At 43.8% G+C, this 22,229-nt stretch overlaps 1 protein-coding gene across 1 annotated transcript in view; it reads right to left on the reverse strand.

Moving 5' to 3' along the window:
* Positions 1-565: 565 nt before the first annotated feature.
* Positions 566-22,229, reverse strand: part of PARM1 (prostate androgen-regulated mucin-like protein 1) — a 96,397-nt gene continuing 74,733 nt past the window's right edge. Inside the window, exons 3-4 of the mRNA XM_029235638.1 lie at positions 12,352-12,430; positions 566-872 (exon numbers count right to left, since the gene is read on the reverse strand). Coding sequence (XP_029091471.1) covers positions 788-872; positions 12,352-12,430 — 164 coding nt within the window. The 3' untranslated portion in view covers positions 566-787. The remainder of the gene's footprint in view (positions 873-12,351; positions 12,431-22,229) is intronic.

Here is a 22,229-nt window from a genome sequence, read left to right on the forward strand (position 1 = left end):
CCTTCTCCTGTGGAACCGCTGAAAGCTTGTGGGCTGGGGTCCCAGCTGCGGTTGACTAGAACGGGCAACCTCAGCAGAGACAGGTGTCCTGGAGGGGAGGCCAGGTAGCAGGCGGGCTGAGATCTGACAGCAGCCTGCTACTCTGCCCCTCGGCCAGCTGGCCTCCCCCAGGGCACCTTCTAGGTTCCTCTTTCCTTAATTAGGCAGCTAAGAAACTGGCATCCAGCTAGCAGAGCCGAGCAGGTGTCCTGTGGGACACAACCAGATAAATTGAGATTAAAAAGGAATCTGAGAAACCCCTGCTTCCTTACCTGCAGGGCAAACTCCTCCCAGCACTCATTGCCTTTCCCCTCATTGAGACTTAATGTAATCTCCTAAAGAAAAGTTTAAGAAATACCACACACCGAAAGTTCCCCTAAAAGTAACCCTTGACGACACAACTTGATCCCTCTTCCTGTTTCTTCTCGCAGTGGGACCTGCGCTGGGTACAGACACCTCCACCGTGGCATCCGGCCTGGACGGCTTAGGGTTGGCCCATGTCAGCTGCATGTCAGACTCCACTCACTTTTAAATAATTTTCTTTCTTTCTTTCTTTTTTTTTTTTTTTTGGTACCAGAAAGGGGAAGTTGTAGCAGCCAGAGGAGAGGGAGGAAAACAAAACAACCAAACATACAAAACAAGGCTTAGGATTGTCGCTCAATGCACATCAGGTACTTGTTATTAATTCTACTGGATAAGCACTGATAAATAAAGACAGTTATTCCTCATCCCAGGCCACCTTCCTTTGTTAGGAGTCGTCGTACAGAGGATTGTTGTAGTTTCCCCAGGACCCGTAGTCGTGGTCATCCAAGAGCCTTCCGTAGGAGGAATGCCTGGTGGGAAGGAGAAGAAGGGTGTGGTTATTTGGAGAAGTTGCCCATCTGCGGACAGCCCCGTGCCCTGGGGCGTGAACCAGGGAGAGGAGACACAATCCCTCGGTAGCAGACGCACCAAGCCGGGAGGCCCCAGTCCGCAAACACCTTGTAAGTTATGACTGATCCACTGGGAGCCCAACTGGCGCCTTCTGTTGAGATCAGCTGGCTCCTTGTCTCTCTCCTTGATCTCCAATGCTGGAGGAGGAAGAGGCCCCTTTTTCATGGCTATTTAATAAGAAGTAATGGGAAAGGGAAGGTTGCATTCCTGGCATTTTGGCTTAGGTCCTGGACTTCATCTTCCCTGAAATGGTAACGACACAACCAGAACCGCTGTTGCTCTCACCACCCCCTCCTGACCTTTATATAATGTTTTATAATCTACAAAGTTCTTCTATGTTCCGTGTTCACTTGATCCTCAGAATAAAACCATGGGCCAGGTATTGTTCATCCTTATTTCTCCGATGAGGAAAATGGGGCTCAGAGATGTTAACTGACATGCCCAAAGTCACCCAACTGAGCTATGAGTCGAGCCCTCACCTCCGGGATCTGAACCCAGTTCTCTGAGCTCAGCTCCCTGGAGCCTGCTTAGCACCTTAGCTCAGCGGCAATATGGGTTTATCCGGCTTTGCTGGCTCCTTCTGGCAACCTGTTCCACAATTAATGTTCTTTCAGAAAGAAACTGAAATCAGATGCTTATCACTCTTCCGTTTGAAGCCTTTAAGTGGCCCGTCATCCTACACAGAGTCAAAGCCAAAGTCACCACGATGGTTTGCAAAGCCCTGCAGGGTCTGGCTCCTGTTACTTTTCTGAGCAAATCAGCTACTATGCCAGTGCCTTTTGCTCGGTTCCAACCACACTGGCCTCTTTGCTCTCTCCTCTCATGCCTGACACACTCTTGCCTCAGGGTCTTTGCACTTACTGTTCCCTCAGCTTGGAGCAACTGTCCTCCAGATCTCCACATAGCTCATTCCCTCTTTTCCTTACATCTGCCCAAATGTCACCTTCTCAGGGAAGCCTTCCTTAGGAGCTCTATTTAACTTGCAATTCCCCGCCCAAAGCACTCCCTGCTTAATTTTTCTCATAGCACTCACCACCTTCTAACATGCGATACAATTTACGTATTTATTTTGTGACTGCCTCTCTCCTCAAATTAGACTATACATATGGATTATTTGCCTGTCTTGTTTGTTCTTGCCTCTATCTCCAGCACCTAGAGGAGTAAGTCCTCGATAAATGTTTGTGGCAGAAACAGTGATAGGAAATAATACATCCTGAACTTCCAATCTGTTCACAAGGTGGGAGCTGCTTCCTGGAAATGATTATGGCATTTTAAGAATAAAACCAATGACAGGATTTGGAGAACACCACAAAATGAGCATCTGGTGCCTCTGAGGTTCAGGCTAGCTTGTGAATTTTGACACCTCGCCACTGGAAATCAGGTAGGCTCTCTATAGTACAGATGAACATACCCACTTCCCCTAACTTTTTTCCCAGCTAGATATGAAAATTAAACAAAATGAAAATACAGCCCGAGAGGCACAAGAAGCATTTGCTATATACTTTTATCTGTTGCTAAAATAAGCGCTGTCACTCTTCTAAGCTTATTTACATCTGTCAGGTAGTTGAAAAGAGATGCTTGACGGGCTGGCTTCAGACTCTTAGCTTTCAAAATTCTGATTTCAGTCCCGAGGGCTGGCTCAGTTGACCCAGTCTATATACCTGGAAACTTCCACAATATAGTTTGTTTTCCCTGAAGACCCACACTCATTTCTGTGGGTGTAAGAAGGAAAGAGGTCACAAATAACACACCACTGATCTACTGATTGGCAGGAATAGGGGAGGGCAGTGTTGGTAAATGAGGTCCCGCCCATCCATCGCCAACACTTCACCCACACCTAAAACCTCCAATTCCAATCAAATTCTTTAATAGGAGGGTTGAGAAATGGAAGTTATAGACTGAACAAGTAGAAACCTAGGGATTACAAGACTGGAGCTGGGCCTAAGTTTCAGCATGACTTACTGTGACAAGTCTGGCCAAAAGGGACCCAATAGGCACCTTCTTTTATTGATAGGATACTCTGTCTCACCGCTGTGTGCTTTCTCACAGCATTTTTATATCTATCATATAATTTGATTCTCATAAAATGTCAGTTGAGCCTACAGATGTATGTCCTTGAATATATTTTTAACTCCCTGTTTCTTCATCTATAAAACGGAGAAACAAAAAAATTGCGTTAGGATTGGTGGGTGGATTAAATGAGGTAATGCATATAAAAGACCTGGCACGTAGTAAATGCACAATAAATGTTGCCCAATATTGCTTTTTAATTTTTATTATAATGAAACTTACACAAGCGCATGACAGATCTGCAAATAGAAAAGGATACTGAGTGAAAAGTGCGCCTCCCTCACTTTCTCCAGGAACTCCTGAAACTATGCCCCAGGCATAGTTATAAAACCAGCTTCTTATATTACAACTTAAAAAAAATTATTATCATGCGAGAGTGGGGTTAGAGGATTAAAAATCTTCTGGGCGTCAGGTCTTACTGCTCGTGGTTATTGTAGGCAAGACTATTTGATCAGAGCTATACCTGAATCTGCTGTATTATAAGAGATGTCTACTACACACACACTAGTAAAATAAAGGAAAAAGATGGAGCTTTCATTTTTCTTTGTCTTCTCATTTGAATGGACTGTGACTTGAGCAAAATACTGATAAATGAGGGAAGCAAAGCAAGAAATAGAGATAAACCATGTTTGGGAGTACACTGAACCTGTAGGGCATGTTTTAATGTAATAATGAGCCTAAACAAGAAGAATTGGGTGTGCTGGGATTCAAGCCAGGTTTGGATAAATCCTGTAATACTGTGGAAAGAGGAAGACAGACACATTTTGTGTGTGAGTGTGTGTGTGTGAGATAAGAAGAGAATCATTAATGATCACTTTAAACTATCTCTCTTGGTCAGAACCTCTTAAATCATGGCATGTTTTAGATGGAAATGGGGGAATTTTTCAGATTGGCATTTGTCAGGTCTAAAGTGGTGAAAAAACTCCCACTCTCGGGGCTTCCCTGGTGGTACAGTGGTTAAGAATCTGCCTGCCAATGCAAGGGACACAGGTTTGAGCCCTGGCCCGGGAAGATCCCACATGCCGCGGAGCAACTAAGCCCGTGTGCCACAACTACTGAGCCCATGTGCCACAACTACTGAAGCCCACGCACCTAGAGCCCGTGCTCCGCAACAAAGAGTAGCCCCCGCTCACCGCAACTAGAGAAAAGCCCGCACACAGCAACGAAGACCCAACACAGCCATAAATAAATAAATAAATAAATAAATAAATAAATAAATAAAAACCCCTCCCATTCTCAAGATTAAGAAGGTGGGGCTCGGCCCAAGGGATCTGGAAGACTGTCACTGTGACGTACTGGGAGAGGTGGTACTAAAACTAAGGCCTGTTGGCTCTGTACTGCAAGGCTGCTGCATTTAATTTCAATCTTAAGAGCACTCTGTATGAATGACATCCTCGTCATGTCAAGGCAGTTTCATTTACTCCATTTCTTCATAAAGACCGGCACCCAGCAAGCCAGCATAGCTAAGTTTTCCATTTGCTGTGCGTTGGCTTCCTTAGACAGTAAACCTTCCAGGGGCAGACTACGTCTTACTTTGCTTCTCATTTTCTGAATGTCTGATATGTTGCTCTTAATGCGATGGTACTTTTATAAATACTTGATAATAACTGCTTACATCCAGTAGCATATAAACAGTACACGGAGTAAATACACAGAGTTTACTTTGTCAATACCAGCGGGGATTAGTATGGCCTGTGGCAATTCATTGCGCAATATAACCATGGCAAAGTGAAAATACCTTATTAAAGAAGAGAAAGGGCCAAAGCCACCATTTTAACCTTAAAGATAGGAAGAGGAAAGAGAACTACAACTCAATTTCTCCCGTGTGATGACATGGCTTTGAAGCACTCAGTATAGGCCCACAGTCCTTGTAAATCAATGACACTGTGCTTACTGTCACTATTGTTCTAATGCGATGGATGATTTAGTTAGCTAAAAGCAGAACCTGAGGGGACAAAATAGGGAATGATTTCTGTGAAGCCCTTGCCTCATTGCTTCCTTCTCAAGTGGTTTTGCTCTAACAAAGCAACACTCCCCACCCCCCGCAGTCACCACTGGTGATGCTTTGTTGGTGACAACTGGTAAATGTGGTGTGACATTTATGGTTTGAGGCCTTCTCCACAACTGTGAAAAGGTACCTATTTTAAGATAGCTATAGCATCAATACTTAATGGAACTCAACGCTCTTTGAAAATGAATGAGGTGTTTAACTTTTTTCTGTGTTGAGACAAACATATTTTAGAAAACACCTTCTCCTTTATAAGGGTCAACCCCGGTTCTCCAGCAGGTCTCCAACTTTGTTTATTACTACTCCTTCCAAAGTCCTCTCATCTCTAGTAAAGTGAGTCTTGCCATTCAATCACTGGTGCTTATCATGTGCTAAGAAGGAGAGTTATAAAGATGAATAAGATATGGCTTAGTGCTGGGAAAACACAACTGAACTTGCAGCTCCTTGGTCATTAGCCATTAGGCCTTAGACTCTTAATCATCCACTAGCAAAGCTAGTTTGGTGCAGCTGTCACTGGCTCTTTTGTTTTCGTTGGTGGCTTTCTTTTTCTGATTGTCATTTCCCTGCCTGGCTCCTTTCATTTATTCATTGAAAAGTTATCATTGATCAGTCCTTATTTTGGGATTTGGGGAATACTTCAGTGAAGTAAGAGACAGAAATCCCTGTCCTAAGGGGGCTTACATTCTAATGGGGGAAGACACAACAAATAAGACATGAAAAATAATATGGCAGATGGTAATAAGTACAATAGAGGAAAATAAAGCAAGGAAGCAGAATGAGGGGTTCCATATGGGAAGTGGGGATTGTAATTTTGAATATGGTGATCGGGAAAGTCTCACGAAGATGTCATTTGAGCAGACACATAAAGGAGATGTGGATGAGCCATGGGGATGCCTGAGGCAGACCCTACAGACAGAGAGAACAGCATGTGCAAAGGCTCTGGGGCAGAAGCAAACAACACATCTGTGTGGTAGCTACTGACCTATAATTAAAAAAAACTTTCTATATTGGGATGGTTTTAGATTCATAGAAAAATTGCGAAGATAGTACAAAGAATTCCCATGAGCCCTTCACCCAACTTCCCTTGATGTTAACATCTGACATAACCATGGCCCATTAGTCAAAACTAAGAAATTAACATTGTGAACTACCAATTTGAAGCTAAGAAATCTGTGACCATTAGTGGTGAATTTATCTGCCCACAGTTAACCACTGCAAGTTAGTGGCAACAGTTAGAGTATCATAATTCAGTATCTTTAAATAATCACCTTTACTTTGAAGGGGCAGGTAAAATTTATTTTATATCTTAATATCATACTGGCAGACACTCATAACAGAAGAGGCCTGCACGTCGGAACACCTGCCTATTTGTCAACAAGTTCAGAGTCACGAGATAACTAGGGGAAATCTATGGTTTAACAGATTCCCATCGCTTCCCCTTCTCTAAACCTAGTTTCTCTGGAATAAACCAACACTGCTGCTGCACCCCAAACTTTCTTACCCAGAATCATTCACTCAGCCAGCAAGTATCTATAAAGCAGCTCTTATGTGTCAGGTGTTGCCAGGGGCTCTCTGACCTTCTAGTGGAGGAGACTGGCAGTGGACGCAATGATTCCAGTACAGGGAAGTGAATGGTACGAAGGAGGCATGGGCAGCATGAAATTCACTGTCTAGAGGGTGAGGGTGGGAGCTTCCCAGAGAAGATCTCTTTTGAGCTAGACAACTTGGAATTAGCCAGATAAGAAAGAGGTGAACCAAACACCTCTGGCCAGGGATCAGCACGTTCAAAAAAAACAAAGGCACGAAACAGCAGAGCATTATACCTGGGAAACTTTAGAGCCAAGTGTGTTTGGAGTGTTGGGAGGAAAGGGTAGAGTGGGGTTACTCAAAGTCTGGTCCTTGGACCAGCAGTACTGGCATCACCCGTGAGCTGGTGAGAGCTGCCACTGCATGGGCCCCACCCTGACACACTGAGTCAGAACTTATGGGGCTGAGACCCAGGAAACTGTGTTTTTAACAAGCTTGTCCACTGGTTCTTTTTGTTTTTTTTTAAATAAATTTATTTATTTATTTTTGGCTGCTTTGGTTCTTCGTTGCTGTGCGGGGCTTTCTCTAGTTGTGGCGAGCAGGGGCTACTCTTTGGTGTGGTGCATGGGCTTCTTATTGCGATGGCTTCTATTGTTGTGGAGCACAGGCTCTAGGCACGTGGGCTCAGTAGGGCTCTAGAGCGCAGGCTCAGTAGTTGTGGCGCACAGGCTTAGTTGCTCTGCGGCATGTAGGATCTTCCCGGACCAGGGCTCGAACCCGTGTCCCCTGCATTGGCAGGTGGATTCTTAACCACCACGCCACCAGGGAGGCCCTCGCCCATTGGTTCTTATGCACATTGAAGTCTTGAGAATCACTGAGGTAGAGAATCAAGTCAACTAGACCTACAGAATGCCAGAAGCTGACCGGAAAAGGTCAACCTGTAGTTAGCAAACACTAGAAGATCTTAGACTTCATGGCTGGCTCTTTATGCGCCTAGTTTTTCAACCTAACGACAACCAGGAAGAATCCAGTTGTAGAAAATGTCATCACTAGAAAGACTTAAAGCAAAACAGGTGACTTCTACAAAGATGTCTTAAGGGCAAGGCCCTGTTGTGTCTACAAATCAAGATCACATTTATTTTTGTGAAGGGAACAGCCGTGTTGTCTGTCTGGGCTACCAGCACACCTAATTATAGCAGCATCCGCGTTGCTGGCGATAGCAGATATGGTCTCCTGCCCAGGAGATTATCTCGTGGCTGAACAGTTTTGAGCCAACTTAAACAAAACAGAACTGACTTACCTCATTCTTCAATCATCACTAATTAAAGACAACCTTCTGCTAGAGGCAGGTGGGGCTTTTGCTTTCTTTCAGAGTTGCCCTGGAATAAAGATTTCTCAGAGATAGCTTCTATTAATGAATGTATGATGTGGATGCCACTTCAGAGGCGTTTAAAAAAAGCACAATTGAAATTGCCAAGATGGAACATGGAAGTCTGCACGTCAACAGGTAATTAGAAAACGGAGCTTCTGTGCCGTCTTCCTCCTCCTCCACCTCTCCTCTCTCCTTTGAATCCCTGATGCCTACGGAACGGGGTTGCTGGTGGCTACAGTTTACTGAGCACCTAAGTAGGAAGCGTATAATGACAATTACAACGAGGACAGCAGTTGGCCCTTCCATGGCCCTCACTTCAATCCCGGAACTGCGTGTTTACTGTATCATAGTTTAATCCTCATAACAAGCCTGAGTTAGGTATTAGTATTCTAGTCCTATTTTACAAACAAGGAAAGTGAGTGCAGAGTGATTAATGAACTTGCCCTAGAGTCCATATTCTTTACCATGTTATACGGTCTTTCCAGGTCATCTACATTCATTACTCCACTTCATCTTCAAGACAACCTTGAAAGATAGGTGTTATCAGCTCTATTTTTGCAGGTGAAGAAATGAAGGATCAGGGAGATTATAAATTTGCCCAAAGCCACCTAAATAGTAAGTAGAAGGGTCAGTATCGAACCTGATTGCAAAGCCCACGTTCCTCCCTCCACCCCACATTGTTGCTGGCTACAGTGCGGGGGTGGATAGTAGAAAAGAGCCTCCTTGGAAGGTTCTGGGCAGTTCATTTTTATAAATTGCATCCAAAAGCGGCTTAGGTTAGAGTGCCCTTTTTCTGGTGGTGAGGCTGCCCTTTCAAGCAGATCTTCTTTTGCCTTTGCCGGGACATCGGCTGGGCCTGGGGTGATAGGGCGTGGTTGCAGGCCAGAAGCTAATGGTTCCCTCATGGGCTGTGATTTCAGTCACTTGCTGCTCCAGCCAAGTGAGCTAAAAAAACCACAGACAACATACCTCTGTCATGTTATTGTTCTCCGAAATGTGGGACAATAGGAATGGAGGAAATTTCCAGCCAAGGCAAAGCTCAACCTTAGGTACACACACACACACACACACACACACACACACACACACACACACACACACACACACACATGCATGCACAGTTGTCAATTGAGCCAAGTGTATTTTTGATGAATGATTAGTGGGGCTTTCCAAGAATCTGGCAAAATAACACTTGAAGGGGTTTTAGCACAGCCTTGAGATGCATGAGAGCTATTAACCTCCTTATGTTATCATTTTTCCAAAATAATTACCAGAGCAGCAGAAAGAGGTTTTCCTTAGGGGGTTTCTAAACAGGGGTCTGATCACTTTATCCATCCTTAAGTTTGTAGTGCCAAAGATAAATAACAACGTTATACTTACACCATGGGGGCCTTTCTACATTAAGAGGGAGGAACTACATTACAGGGGAGAGAAACAACGACTAGTTCAATTTAATCATTCACTGAATTTATCTAGTGTTGAGAATGCTTGGAGAAAAAATATAATTTTTTAAATTTAAAAAAATTTTTTTAATTTAAAATTTAAATAAAATTTAAATAATTTTTTAAATTTTAGAATTAAATTTTATTTAATTTTTTAAAATTTAAATTTAAAAAATTTTTAAATTTTTTAAGTAAAATGTTATACAATTTTAACCAGCACTCATTAGAACCAATTTTAATGGCATGCTAACAAAATTTTCCAAACCCAGTAAGTTCTGAGATGGCAGAACTGTGTCTCATGACTGATGTGACCCCATTGCTTAGAAGAGTTCCTGGCACATGGCTAATGCTCGGTAACTATCTATTGACCAGCTGTCCTACTGGCGTTCCTTCCAGCTGACCACTTTGATGATAATGATGGCAGTGCTATGTACTTGGGAAGCAGCATCCATTAATCCTTCCAACGATGCTACCAAGTAGTTAAAATTACGGTCCTCATCTTACAGAGGAGGGAAAGTGAGGGATAGTGAAGCTCTGTTACATGCCCAGGTGATGGTAGAAGCTGCTAGAAAGTGGTAGGGCTGAGATTGGAACTGAGATCTCCCTGCTCCTGGAGTCTGAGTTCTTAGTCACTGTTCTAGTCTGTCTGTCTATCATCAGTGGTAGGCTTCAGGTGGTGAAGTTGAGTTCTTGCCTGGAGTCAAGAAGAAGAGTCCTGGGGTTATTTTAACATCATTTCTGGCAAGTGTGTGGCGAGAGGGAAGTGTTTCTATTTTGTTCCATACACTGTGGAGGCATTTTTGGTGACATAGCCCTTTGGAACTCACCACTGGTGATTCCAGAATGTCTCTAAAATTTCTCTGTAAGTTCCTTTCTTTGAGCCCCACCCAGAATCTCCCAAACACAAAAAGAAACTCTGTTACAAAGTGGGAATGAGGTACCCAGACTGGTTCATAAAAGCCAATTTAACTAATAATTAAAATACAGTGTATCTACCGTGATAAACTAGTAATTAAGCCAGACGGAAAAGGGTAGCATTCAGTAAGCTATAATTCATGAAACTGTTTGATGCTCAAGGAAATATAGACTTAATGAAGAGAAAGATTTTTTTTTAATTGGAAGACCACTGGATCCTTTCATAAAGGCTTTTAGACACAGGTAATGCTAGCACTTTAATTCCATTTTCTCTTTGAAACCTGGCTTTCCTGTTCTTTGTACTTTAGGTAGGGGTGATATTACAAGGCACTCTCATACTTGACACCAGTCATTAGATTGATTTTGTTCATGTGTAGAACAAAAGATGGAGGGAGATAAAAGGGAAGGGTGAGGGGAGGGTTCCCCACTGGGCGCTGGGCTGGGCTGGGGTGACCGGAGGAGATGAGAGAGGGCAGCAGAGGGGATGTGTGTGTAGAGATGAGAAACTAAATACGTGAGCTCCACGTGGGGAACCAGGACATGCCTCTTGAGGGAGAAGCACAGCTGTGATGAGAAAAAGTCAAGAGTGTGCATGTGTGCACAATCGTGCCTGTGTGTTCTTACGTTCAGTTGTGCATTTATTCAATTTATCGAGCATCTTCTTTATGCCAGCTCTGTGCTCACAGATAAAGTCTGGGTCCTCAGGTAGTTCACATTTTTGTGGGGAAAAGAGACAAAAGACAAGCAAACAAGCATATAAAAAAAAAACAAATAAAATCACATACAGTGAAAACAGCCAGGATGAAACTAATTAAGGCACTAGGAGAATAAATAACAAAGGCACCAAACTGGAAGGGAAGTCTCCTGGAGAATGTGACTCGAAAGCCATGTATGAGGAAGAACTAGAAGAAGAACATTTCAGGGAGAGGGACCAGCAAGAACCAAGGGCCTGGAGAGACAAAGTACCTGGTGTGTTCTAAGAACTGGATGGAAAGCCAGTGTGACTGCAGCTCAGTGGTTAACAGGGAGAGAAATGTGTGATGAGCAAGAAGACGTGGCACGGTGGGTCCATGAAGGAACTCACGCCAAGCTGAAGGGTCAGTTTAATTCTAAGGGCAGGGGGAAAGCCACTGGGGGCGTTTGAGGGAGGGAGTGACAGGTCGAAGGAGCTTCCACAAAGATGGGCTTGGCTGTTGGGAGGAGAACGCATTGGGGGGTCAGGGACCAGTTGTGCTCATCATGGTGGCATGCGTCCTCCTGTCCCTGTTATAGGCACTGGGCAGACTGGGGAACCAGACAGCCACTTGCCTTTTGGCATTTTACAGCTGGAAGGACACTCAGTGTGAGTAACGTGGTTTTTGAGAGTTTTGATTTTATAGACGGTAGACGACAAAAGTGGAGGGCTCACAGGGTACTGCAACTTTCTCTTTGGCTAAAGAAAGTAAAAACTCAACTACCATCTGTGATCACATTCTTTTCATAAGAGAAAGGATATTTTAAAACCCAAACTATAAGGATATAATCTCGGGGGGAAAAAAACCCAATTTTGTAGAAAACACTACGCTTTCCTTGTATTTTCAACATTTTGCTTTAGAAGCGGTGAGAACCTCCTTCCAGGCTGGGTACACACTCCCACATCAGTGTTCAGAACATCAGTGTTTTGGAACCATTGAGCCTGCCCATCTCGCCCATTTCACAGGTGAGACAAAGTGAGGTTCAGGAGGCATGCGGCTTTCTCAGGGTGATGATGTGAGTTAAGGGCAGAGGGCCAAGGCCCCAGTCCCCTCACTCCAGGTTCATTCTCCTTCCATTACATCATCACGCTGTATAGTCCGGATGATTTCTTCTGCTTTGCCAACTTTCAGATACTGCCCCATCTATTCCTGTCCAGGGTGCAGTACGCCGGCCATTTTCACTTCCCTGCCAAGATTTCTGAGAGCTGAGATACTTATGAAGAAACAAGAACTCAGCAAAACAGCTCACAGCCCAGAGCCTGATAAAAAGGAATTCCATTCTTTATAAAGAAGAGGAGGGTGGTGTCTTACCTGATCTTTAGATAGGCTGCAACTCCAAACACCAGCAACACCACAGCAATGACTGTCACCGTAATGGCGGCGATGCTGCCTGGGAAGGAGAAGAGGCACAGAAAGAAGATGAAGGAAGGGTGTTCACTCCAGATCATTCTGCAATGCGAAACCCAGGAGCTTAATTCTGTTATCAAAATGCTTCTCAGGCTAGGCTAAGTTCGGTAAATGGCCAATATTTATGAAGACCTTTTGTCTGGCCTTGAGTTCAGAAAACAGTTCACAGTAATATTTGATCATTTTTTTAAGAATGCCACCGATCTGTTGCTGCTGCCGCTGCCGTCTGCAGGGGTAGTGGATTTAAAATCTGCTGAAGTACTATTTTCTTCTTTCATGTGCTTTAGCTTGTCCTTCTAGCATTTGCAAAATATTGGAAGACCTAGGATGCTTAGTCAAGGGTCATGACAAAATAACGCTGTTGATTTTTTAATAAAGCAGAACCACAGCGCTATGTCAGTAGTGGCCACTTCAAAAGGGTCATCTTGGTAGGAGATGCACTAATTTTAATGATGCCATCAAATCAAAGCATTTTAAAAGAACACCTCTTTGGGTGATGTGTCCAGTTTTCAGCCCTGAAAGGTGAATCTGATTTTGTAGAGGATAAAGTCAAGTTTGGTGTATAAAATAAGGTCAAGTCTGGTAGGTAACGCTATGTTTTGTTTGTAGAAATAACCAGGCACAATTATAAAGTAACATGAAGGTTTTATTGTGTAGTTTAAAATCTGTTTCCAAAGCCACCTATTAATGGGCAGTTAAAAAACAAAAAACCCTTTGAGCACATAGCCTTGTAAGAATAACCATACTGCTTCCAGAGATTACTACTTTGGGGCACAATGCTCCTTTTGTATGAGTTGGAGGCTAATAATGTATATATTTCAGTTTTATTTCACCTCAGAAATACCAAGAATCAATTGGGCTTTTGTCTCCTCATTGTTAAAGTGACTTTTTAGCATTAAAGTTGGTACTAGGGATCCCATTTACTCGTTCAGGCCACTGAGAAATTATTTTTTACTTCAACAAATGAATGGGACTCTTAAACACATTGGAAAGAGCATCAGATCTGGAGTCTGAATATGTGGATTCAAGTGTGGTTCTATCATTAGCTGTCTGACTATGGGCTAATTACTTAACCCTGTGGACCACTCACCTGCTGTGACAGAGAAAGAAGAGCTGTTCTACCTGCCCACATAATTTGAAGAAAATTAAATGAGGTGCCCTGTGCACCAAGCTAAAGTCCTATCCAGATATACCTTCCTGGACCAGTGCCCATCTTTCATGAACTACATCGCAAAGGTGATGGATCTGTCCCACATTTTTGGAGATTTACTATTTGTGGATGGTTTTGCCACTTCTCCTTCTATTTTTTCCCCCCTCTCTTATGAATGCCTTTTGTATATTGTTCTTCTCATTAGCCCTTCCACCAAAGGAATTAGAGCAGAGCTAAGAAGCAAATGAGTCTACTCATTAACTCTTTAGTAACTCCCGCAAAGGTTTGGGTGAAAGAAGGCTACAGGAGACATGCATGCCCCTGCTGGTTATAATTTCTAAAAGGCCAGGGAAGTATTGCTAACATTGAGACTAAGACCAGAACTTGATGTGTCTACACAGACTGACCATAATGTACCATTTTAGAGCTTCCACACTTCTGGACACTCACACGCCCATCTCTTTGCTCCTAGAGTCCTTTAGGGCCAGATTGGTATAATTATCAGTACAGTTCTCTTTCCTTTTTACTATTGTCAAGGTAGAATTATGGCACTGAACACTCAAATATGAAGACTGGATCAAGTAGAGAAAGTTTGAGGTCAGTCCCCTTATGGATAACCTCTACTCTGCACTTAGCTTCTCAGCCTCCAAACTGAGCTGAAATTAGAACAATTGAAAGTTCACTGAAGCCTCTTAACAGCTCTTTTAAGAGCTTGTGAAATGAGGATTATTACTGCAAGGTAAGGTGATGGGGGTATTTCAAGATTCAAAAAGGTACACTGATTGCAATTAGGAGCTTTGAAAACTGACCTTTAAATTTAATTTCCTCCTTTCAAAAAAATGGGAGGAGAGAAAGAATATAGTTGATTTCTCTATAAGACCCTTCTTTCTTGCCCCAGGATACATTTAATTTAGGAAATCATAGGTTTGTCCTTCAAAGTTTCTTCCCTAACTCTAGGCAGTTGGATCTCCTCCAACTCTGCGATTTACTGGATATATTTAAATACCACCTCTACTGAAGATAAAACAGGCAGTTCCCCAACTCAAGTGCTGTTTCTTTTTCTTTTTTTTTGAAACAGAAGGTAGTAGAATGACCGGCTTCCTCTCCATGTGACTGGTGGCTGTCTGGCTCTCCGTGTAGACCAGTCTTCAAACAGGGCTCTTCAAGGCCACCCTTCTTGTTCACAAAGGACAGCCGTGCAACAAGAGATGGAATTAGCAGGTGATTCCCCCCATGGGCCCTTGAGGGCAGCTGAGCGAAGGGGTGTTTCTGAGGGTTCATATTGCCCCAAAGGAGGCCAAAACGTGTGAGGTGAAATAGATGGTACTTAAATATTCGGGCCACCTCCTTAACTATTCTGCCACCCACCAGCTCTTCTCAGAGGGTGCCACCATGGGGGCAAGGGTCTTCTGGAACTAGAAGGGCTTCATCAGGCCCCCAGCCTGGGAGGGCTTGTGTCCTAAGCTCGCTTTCACCTCCACGGCAGCTGCAGCTGCCCCCCTCCGAAGCAGCCGGGAAGTTCATGCTGGGAAGTTCCACGCCTCAGGGCATCGCGGTTTGAGCATCTGAGGGGTTTGCTGAGCTGACAGTAGCCGAGGGTAGCAGGACTTTATGCGGAACCGAAAAGGCCTGATTTCCTCCTTGTGAAAACAAATGCCATTTCCCCCTGAGTTCTGTTTAAAGTAAACTGGATACTTCATGACCTTTTTTTTCCCCTTAGATTCCATATATATGTGTTAGAATACGGTATTTGTTTTTCTCTGGGATAAGGAGGGTGGGAGGGAGGGAGACGTAAGAGGGAAGAGATATGGGAACATATGTATATGTATAACTGATTCACTTTGTTATAAAGCAGAAACTAACATACCATTGTAAAGCAATTATACTCCAATAAAGATGTTAAAAAGAAAAAAAAATAAAAATACAACAGGGTATTGCTTTTATCTGTATTTTCATTAGCATTCAGTCAACTCAAAAAATGTATTAATTAATTAATGACTGCATTTTGTATGTGTCAGTCATAGGATGGGTTATTACTATAATAGCAGAAATTAAAATACCATTTATAAGGAAAAAAAAATAAAGTAAATTGGAATTCCCCTTCTCGTACTTCGTCTTTCGAGGCAGGGCAGGGAGAGGAAAGATGAGGAAGGTGTGGCTAGGGCAGGGAAGCTCTGCCCTATGAGGAAGGTGTGTACACTGGGTGAGCAGTGCCCTGGGGATGGGGGATGGGGAGGTGGCTGGCATTTCTGTCTTCCTCATCTTCCCTGTTGGCACGTGTGAGTTTCAGACTGGGTGTGATTCACTCTGTGAAGCCCTGGAACCAGAAGAAATTAAGAGAGAACCGGAGGAAATTTATGTATTTTCTAAGCCGAGATGCTAGAATATTCCACTGTGCCAACATGTTCTGCCTGACCAGAGGGCTGTTGAAGAGCCACGAGCCAAAGCCTCCTTGAAGTCTGGGTCTCTCTGATGGGGTTTCTCAGGGGGCCATTTCCCCACTTTCATAACAACTCAGAACAAAAAAACAGAACAGGCTAAAGAATGATCTGTTCTACACTTGTGGGTGGTTACTTCGGTCTGGTGCTGGGCCAAGAACTTTACAGCTCCCATCTCATTGAATTCTCTTTATGAGATGAAGAGAATGATTCCCATTTGATGGATGAGCAAGTTAAGGCTCAGAGAGATTTAAGAACTTGATTCAGGTTTTATAAGCTGGTAAATGATTAAGCTGTCATTTGAACCCAGGACTATTTCCTAGGTTTTGCATGTTTAATCATTAATATACTGGTGACATCCCTGGCCCTTTTCTCAGCTTGGCCAGCTCCTACACTTTCTTTATGACAACTAAATATCAACCCTTCTGGGAAGCTTTCCTGACACCCCCAAGCAAGCTGTAGTGTTGTTGTGTGTTCTCAGCTCTTTGTGTCTGCTTCCCTTAAACACTCTGTGTTGTATTTTTGAGCTTCCCCAGACAGATTCTAATCATATTCATCTTGCATCTTATCCCCCTTCTCCCTGAACTCTCCGCACTGGGCACAGTCTCTAGCCCATAGTGGGTATTTAAATTATTTTTTTTTAATGTTGAATGATTAAAAGTAATACTGGCAAAAAAAAAAATAAAAAAGATAACTGGCAGTTTTTGAGACTAGTCACTGTGCTAAGAAGGTCCCCAAGCAGCAGCCTCTCCACCTGTCCATCGTGGAACCCCTGCTCCAGCTCTTACCTCGGCATCTACTCCTATGACTCTACAGCTATGGTCCAACTGCCCCAGTGTGTGCTTGCGAGTCCCCATGGACGACTGAGCTGGAAGAGAGTTATTTTAGGACTCTCTGTCTGAATAAAGTCAGAAAATATCCTTGAAGTAACCAGAACAAAATCGCAGAAGCCCACGCTTCTGGTTGGACCTGGTCAGACCACCCGAGGGAGAGGGTTTCCCTGGAGGGCATCACTTGCCCTGCTTCGACTCTGTTCTGTGCCCGTGCAGTCCTGGAATAAACTATGACATCATTTACAGGCTCTCTCCGCCGCCCCCAACACCTGCCTCTCTTTACTACGCTTCGGCTAGTCCTTCGCAGACACAGGACGTCCTCCACACTAGAAGGGACTCTGCTCCTGTCCAGACTACCTCCCCGTCACTTGTCCTAAAGGTGTCCTTCTGTCTTCCTGGGCTTAGCAATGTTCCCAAACCTCAAATGTTCCCCTGGGGACTCTTCTCATTGAGGGATTTCCCCCCCATTTTAAACATGAAAGAAACGTTTCATCTGACCTCTTTGGCAGGATACTTGCCAATCATATCCAAAAATGAGAATATTAGGATGTGATAGGATGAACCCGAATGACCTCCAAAAGAAAGAGCTTTCCTAGGCTCTTTAAAAAAGTTGTTATTGCTCTGAGAGAGCCGGGGACAGGGGAGGTGACGGTGGGGTGTTCTCAGGATGATAAAAGAAGGTGAGTGTCTTGCTGCTATCTGTGGATGACTTCCGGACTACATCTCATTGGGAATTCATCAGTCAGGCTTGTTTAGAATGCCCGTGTAAATGCTTTGACCAAGTTCCTGGGTATGCATGTGTGTGTGTCTGATCTATTTTGAGAAGTCTTTAACAAAACCTCTGGACTGTTTTTCAATGTTCTTACTCTTTTCTTTCCTCTTTCCCGTCTAGAGAATAGGTAAGAAACGGAAAATAGGAGCAGGTGGCCACTTCAGAGAGCGTGGTGGCTTCTTCAGTCAAGGTCACCAAGAGGAAAGGAACATTCTGTCTCAGAGGAATTCTTCCTCTTTAAACGCATGTGTCTGCAGGGCTTCCCTGGTGGCGCAGTGGTTGAGAGTCCGCCTGCCGATGCAGGGGACACGGGTTTGTGCCCCGGTCCGGGAAGATCCCGCATGCCGCGGAGCGGCTGGGCCCGTGAGCCATGGCCGCTGAGCCTGCGCGTCCGGAGCCTGTGCTCCACAACGGGAGAGGCCACAACAGTGAGAGGCCCACGTACAGCAAAAAAAAAAAAGCCAGAGTAGGGAAGAGGTGGGAATGAAGATGTTCTCTAAAGGATGGGCTGAACTTGGACAGAGAGCAATGAAATTTTTAGGCAAGAACCAGCTAGATGGAGGTACATATATACAATGGAATACTACTCAGCCATAAAAAAGAATGCAATTGGGCCATCTGTAGAGACTTGGATGGACCTAGAGACTGTCATACAGAGTGAAGTTAAGTCAGAAAGAGAAAAACAAATACCATATCCTAACACATGTATATGGAATCTAAAAAAAAAAAGGTTATGAAGAACCTAGGGACAGGGCAGGAATAATAAAGACACAGATGTAGAGAATGGACTTTAGGACACGGGTTGGGGGGAAGGGTAAGCTGGGACAAAGTGAGAGAGTGGCATGGACATATATACACTACCAAATGTAAAATAGATAGCTAGTGGGAAGCAGCTGCATAGCACAGGGAGATCAGCTGGGTGCTTTGTGACCACCTAGAGGGGTGGGATAGGGAGGGTGGGAGGGAGACGCAAGAGGGAGGGGATATGGGGATATATGTATATGTAGAGCTGATTCACTTTGTTATAGAAAAACTAACACACCATTGTAAAGCAATTGTAAAGGTGTTAAAAGAAATTAAAAAATAAAGGACATTAAAAAGAAAAAGAATAAAATAACTGATTCTTCTGAAAGTGTAGCTATTTGTTAAACTGAACTTTATAAGTAGTTATGATGCAAAATTAAAACTCCTTTATAAGGCATACAGCTTGCATGCAAATATGATACAGAACTGTTTTTTTTTTTGCGGTACGTGGGTCTCTCACTGCTGTGGCCTCTCCAGTTGCGGAGAACAGGCTCCGGACGCGCAGGCTCAGCGGCCATGGCTCACGGGCCCAGCCGCTCCGCGGCATGCGGGATCTTCCCGGACCGGGGCACGAACCCGTGTCCCCTGCATCGGCAGGCGGACTCTCAACCACTGTGCCACCAGGGAAGCCCAATACAGAACTGTTTTTAATTAGCACGATCCAAGTTTGTCTCCGTGTTAGTCCTTCTCTCTGCTGCCCCATCCCCTCAAATCTTTAAATCATTAAAGTACTGCTTAATCATTTCTTCACACAGTGGCAGAGGTAAACTTTATTAAAATTAGTCAAATATGACCACAATTGGAATCTTTTACTTCATGTTTATACTATTTCTTAAAAGCTAGTTAGTTTGCAGGATTGGTCAGTGGGCAGACTTGGGATTCAAACTCTGGGCAGGATCCCTGATATTTATACTTTTCCACTTCCTGTCATCAGAAGCCCTGGTTCGGGGACTGGCTTTACTTTTGTCTAAAAGCATTTTACCTACTTGTGTAGCATATAGTTAAAAATGTATACTAGAAACACAAATCTCTGTTGAGATAATAAAAGATTTGCATTCACCCAAGCAAGTGTGTGTTTCTTTTTTCTTCATTTCTCTCTCCTGCAGGCACATAGCTGTACTTGAAGGATGCAGGGAGCACAGGTTTGTAATCAATGCCAAACGGGGCACACAAGTCGGCACAGTTCCTGGTTACCATGGTTTTAAAATTTCCTTACTTCACTTACAATCACAATCTTTCCCAACACAAATGAAGCCTCGTTCCCACCTGGAATTTTTTATAACTACCTGTTTAGGTCGCCCAACCCCAGCTCTCCTTTGACACCTGTAATGTAAACTAGGCTGGGTTTCTAAGAATAGCAAACAGTGCCCCTCATCCCCTTTCCCTATAGCATCCTGACAAGCTGATGTCCACACAGCAGCTTCCCATCAACATCACGTCAGGGAGCACTCCTCTCACTCAGTGCTCTCCAGACCAAAAGGAGCCCACGGAGAGTAAGAATTCTTCCCGAAACAGGGGTGACCCCAACATCTGTATGCTATTAACAGACTCTCCTTAAAGACTGAATTCAGTCTTGGCTTAACAACATTTCTCAGGGGACAGCTCTAGTATTGTGCCAAGAACAGTAATAAAAGCATTAAGAAAAACAATCGTGGTCATAAAAGTCTCAGCAGCCATCCTTTACTGCAGTTCCCTGTGCCAGGCATTGAGCTAGGCAGAGCGGGGTAGGTATCTCCACTTAGGAGTTTAGCAAAAGCAGTTAACAAAAATCTATTCAACTGGTTAGTATGCAGAAATGGGATTCAACCTCTGAGGCTGGATTCCCCAAACTTATGCTTCTCTACTTTCTGTGACCAGAAGACCTGGCGTGAAGACTGGCTTTATACATGCACTAGCTGAACAGTCTTGGGCAAGTCGCTTTACTCCTTTGCGCCTCTATGGCCTCATTTGTGTCCCTATCTCTACCTGTAAAGTGAGAATTCGTTCAATCATTCACACAACTGATGTTTATTGTTTACTACGTGCCCAACTTTGATGAATCGCTTGCTTCCTCTCAGAGTGCTTTTACAAATTAAACAGTGTATTTAAAATGCTTTGTCCATCATGAAGTGCATTACAAAAGTCTCAGTCTCTGGGCATCTCTTATCCATAAAAACTCTGAAGCCAGGAAGAAACTTGAATCCAGAAAAGATCGGAGCCAGCCCTAGTATTCGAAATGATTGCGGATCTCAAGCTCAAGTTTTGCTTCCAGCCTGATCATGACCAATGGAATAATGTAATTTTACTGTTGAAAGGAAATTAAGAAGGTTCATTGCCTCTAACCCCTTCATTTTACAGATGATAACATAGAAATTAAGAGATTTGGCTGAGATCAGACTCCATCAGTGGCAGAGCTGGGACTAGATACCTTTGAATTCCTGGTTTGCCTTCTTTTAAATTTTCTACCTCTTGGTCTTATCCCAAGTAAAAGCCTTAAGCCACTGATAGCTGAGGCAATAAACAAAGACAAGACCCCATCCTCTATGTCACGACAATGTTTTCAAAATTCAAACATCTCTATACCACTCTCATGATTTTTGCCATGTCCACATCACTGATACTATTATTTTCTTAATATCTGTCCTTTTTTTTTTTTTTTTTTTTTTTGCGGTATGTGGGCCTCTCACTGCTGTGGCCTCTCCCGTTGTGGAGCACAGGCTCTGGACGCGCAGGCTCAGCGGCCATGGCTCACGGGCCCAGCCGCTCTGTGGCATGTGCGATCTTCCCGGACCAGGGCACGAAACTGTGTCCCCTGCATCGGCAGGCGGACTCTCAACCACTGTGCCACCAGGGAAGCCCTAATATCTGTCTTTTAATTAAATTATTTTTCTTTAGATACTGACTACATATAGCCACACCCTAAGCAATGATAGCTATGAAATCATGAGTTTGATGTGTTATTTTAGTTTTTTTTCAAATTCATACTGAAACAAAAACATAGATTTATTAGAATGAAAAAGGTTCATCCTCTTGCATACTACCTGTGTAGGGACTTAAATCATACTTTTGGGAACACTGCTCCCACGAACCAAATTTTCACAAAGAAACTCGGGGTGAGATGCTGGATTGGGGGTAGATCACAGCCCTCAGATCCCCTGGAGGAGGCCAGGAAGAATGGAGGGCAGAGAGTCGGGGTCATCAGGGCCAGTGTCAACACCTGTCACTACTTTAGGGAATGTGGCAGCTTCATGAATACTGCTTCTTGGTGGAGGCCAAAACAGGGGAAATGTGGCATAGAAGGGACAGCTGTCCTGACTTACCCAACCCCCGGGGTGGCAGTGCAGACATGAACAGAGACTGTATTTCTAAGACCGTGATGCTAACTAAGCCCTGATAACTGTCCCTAAACATGCTTCGTGTCAGTTTCTGCTTCTCATTCTTTCCTGCAGGGCAGAGTCACAGTGCCTGGCTTTATAAGCCTATCATAACTCTTTCAAAGTTACCTTATATCATAACTCTTTCAAAGTTACCTTGACATGAATGGGGATCTCAGCTCTGAGTCAGACCTACCCTAGACCTCTTGAGGGATGGAGGGACATCCTGGGAGATGGACATGTTGGAGAGATTTCTGGGGAATCATTTAAAAAAAAGATCAGAGAATCCCCTCTACTGTTTGTCCTGGATGAGGAGAAGTCTCCTTCTCCCCTTGTGAAAATTCTGATCTATAGTGTGAGTGGGTGAGCAGTATCATGTTAGGTCACCAAATCCTTTGACTGAAGGACAAAGATATTTCTATTCAGGAGTCA

This window comes from Monodon monoceros, unplaced genomic scaffold (genome assembly GCF_005190385.1).
Source record: "Monodon monoceros isolate NGI ecotype Baffin Bay Population unplaced genomic scaffold, NGI_Narwhal_1 Super_Scaffold_20, whole genome shotgun sequence".
Taxonomy (NCBI): Eukaryota; Metazoa; Chordata; class Mammalia; order Artiodactyla; family Monodontidae; genus Monodon; species Monodon monoceros.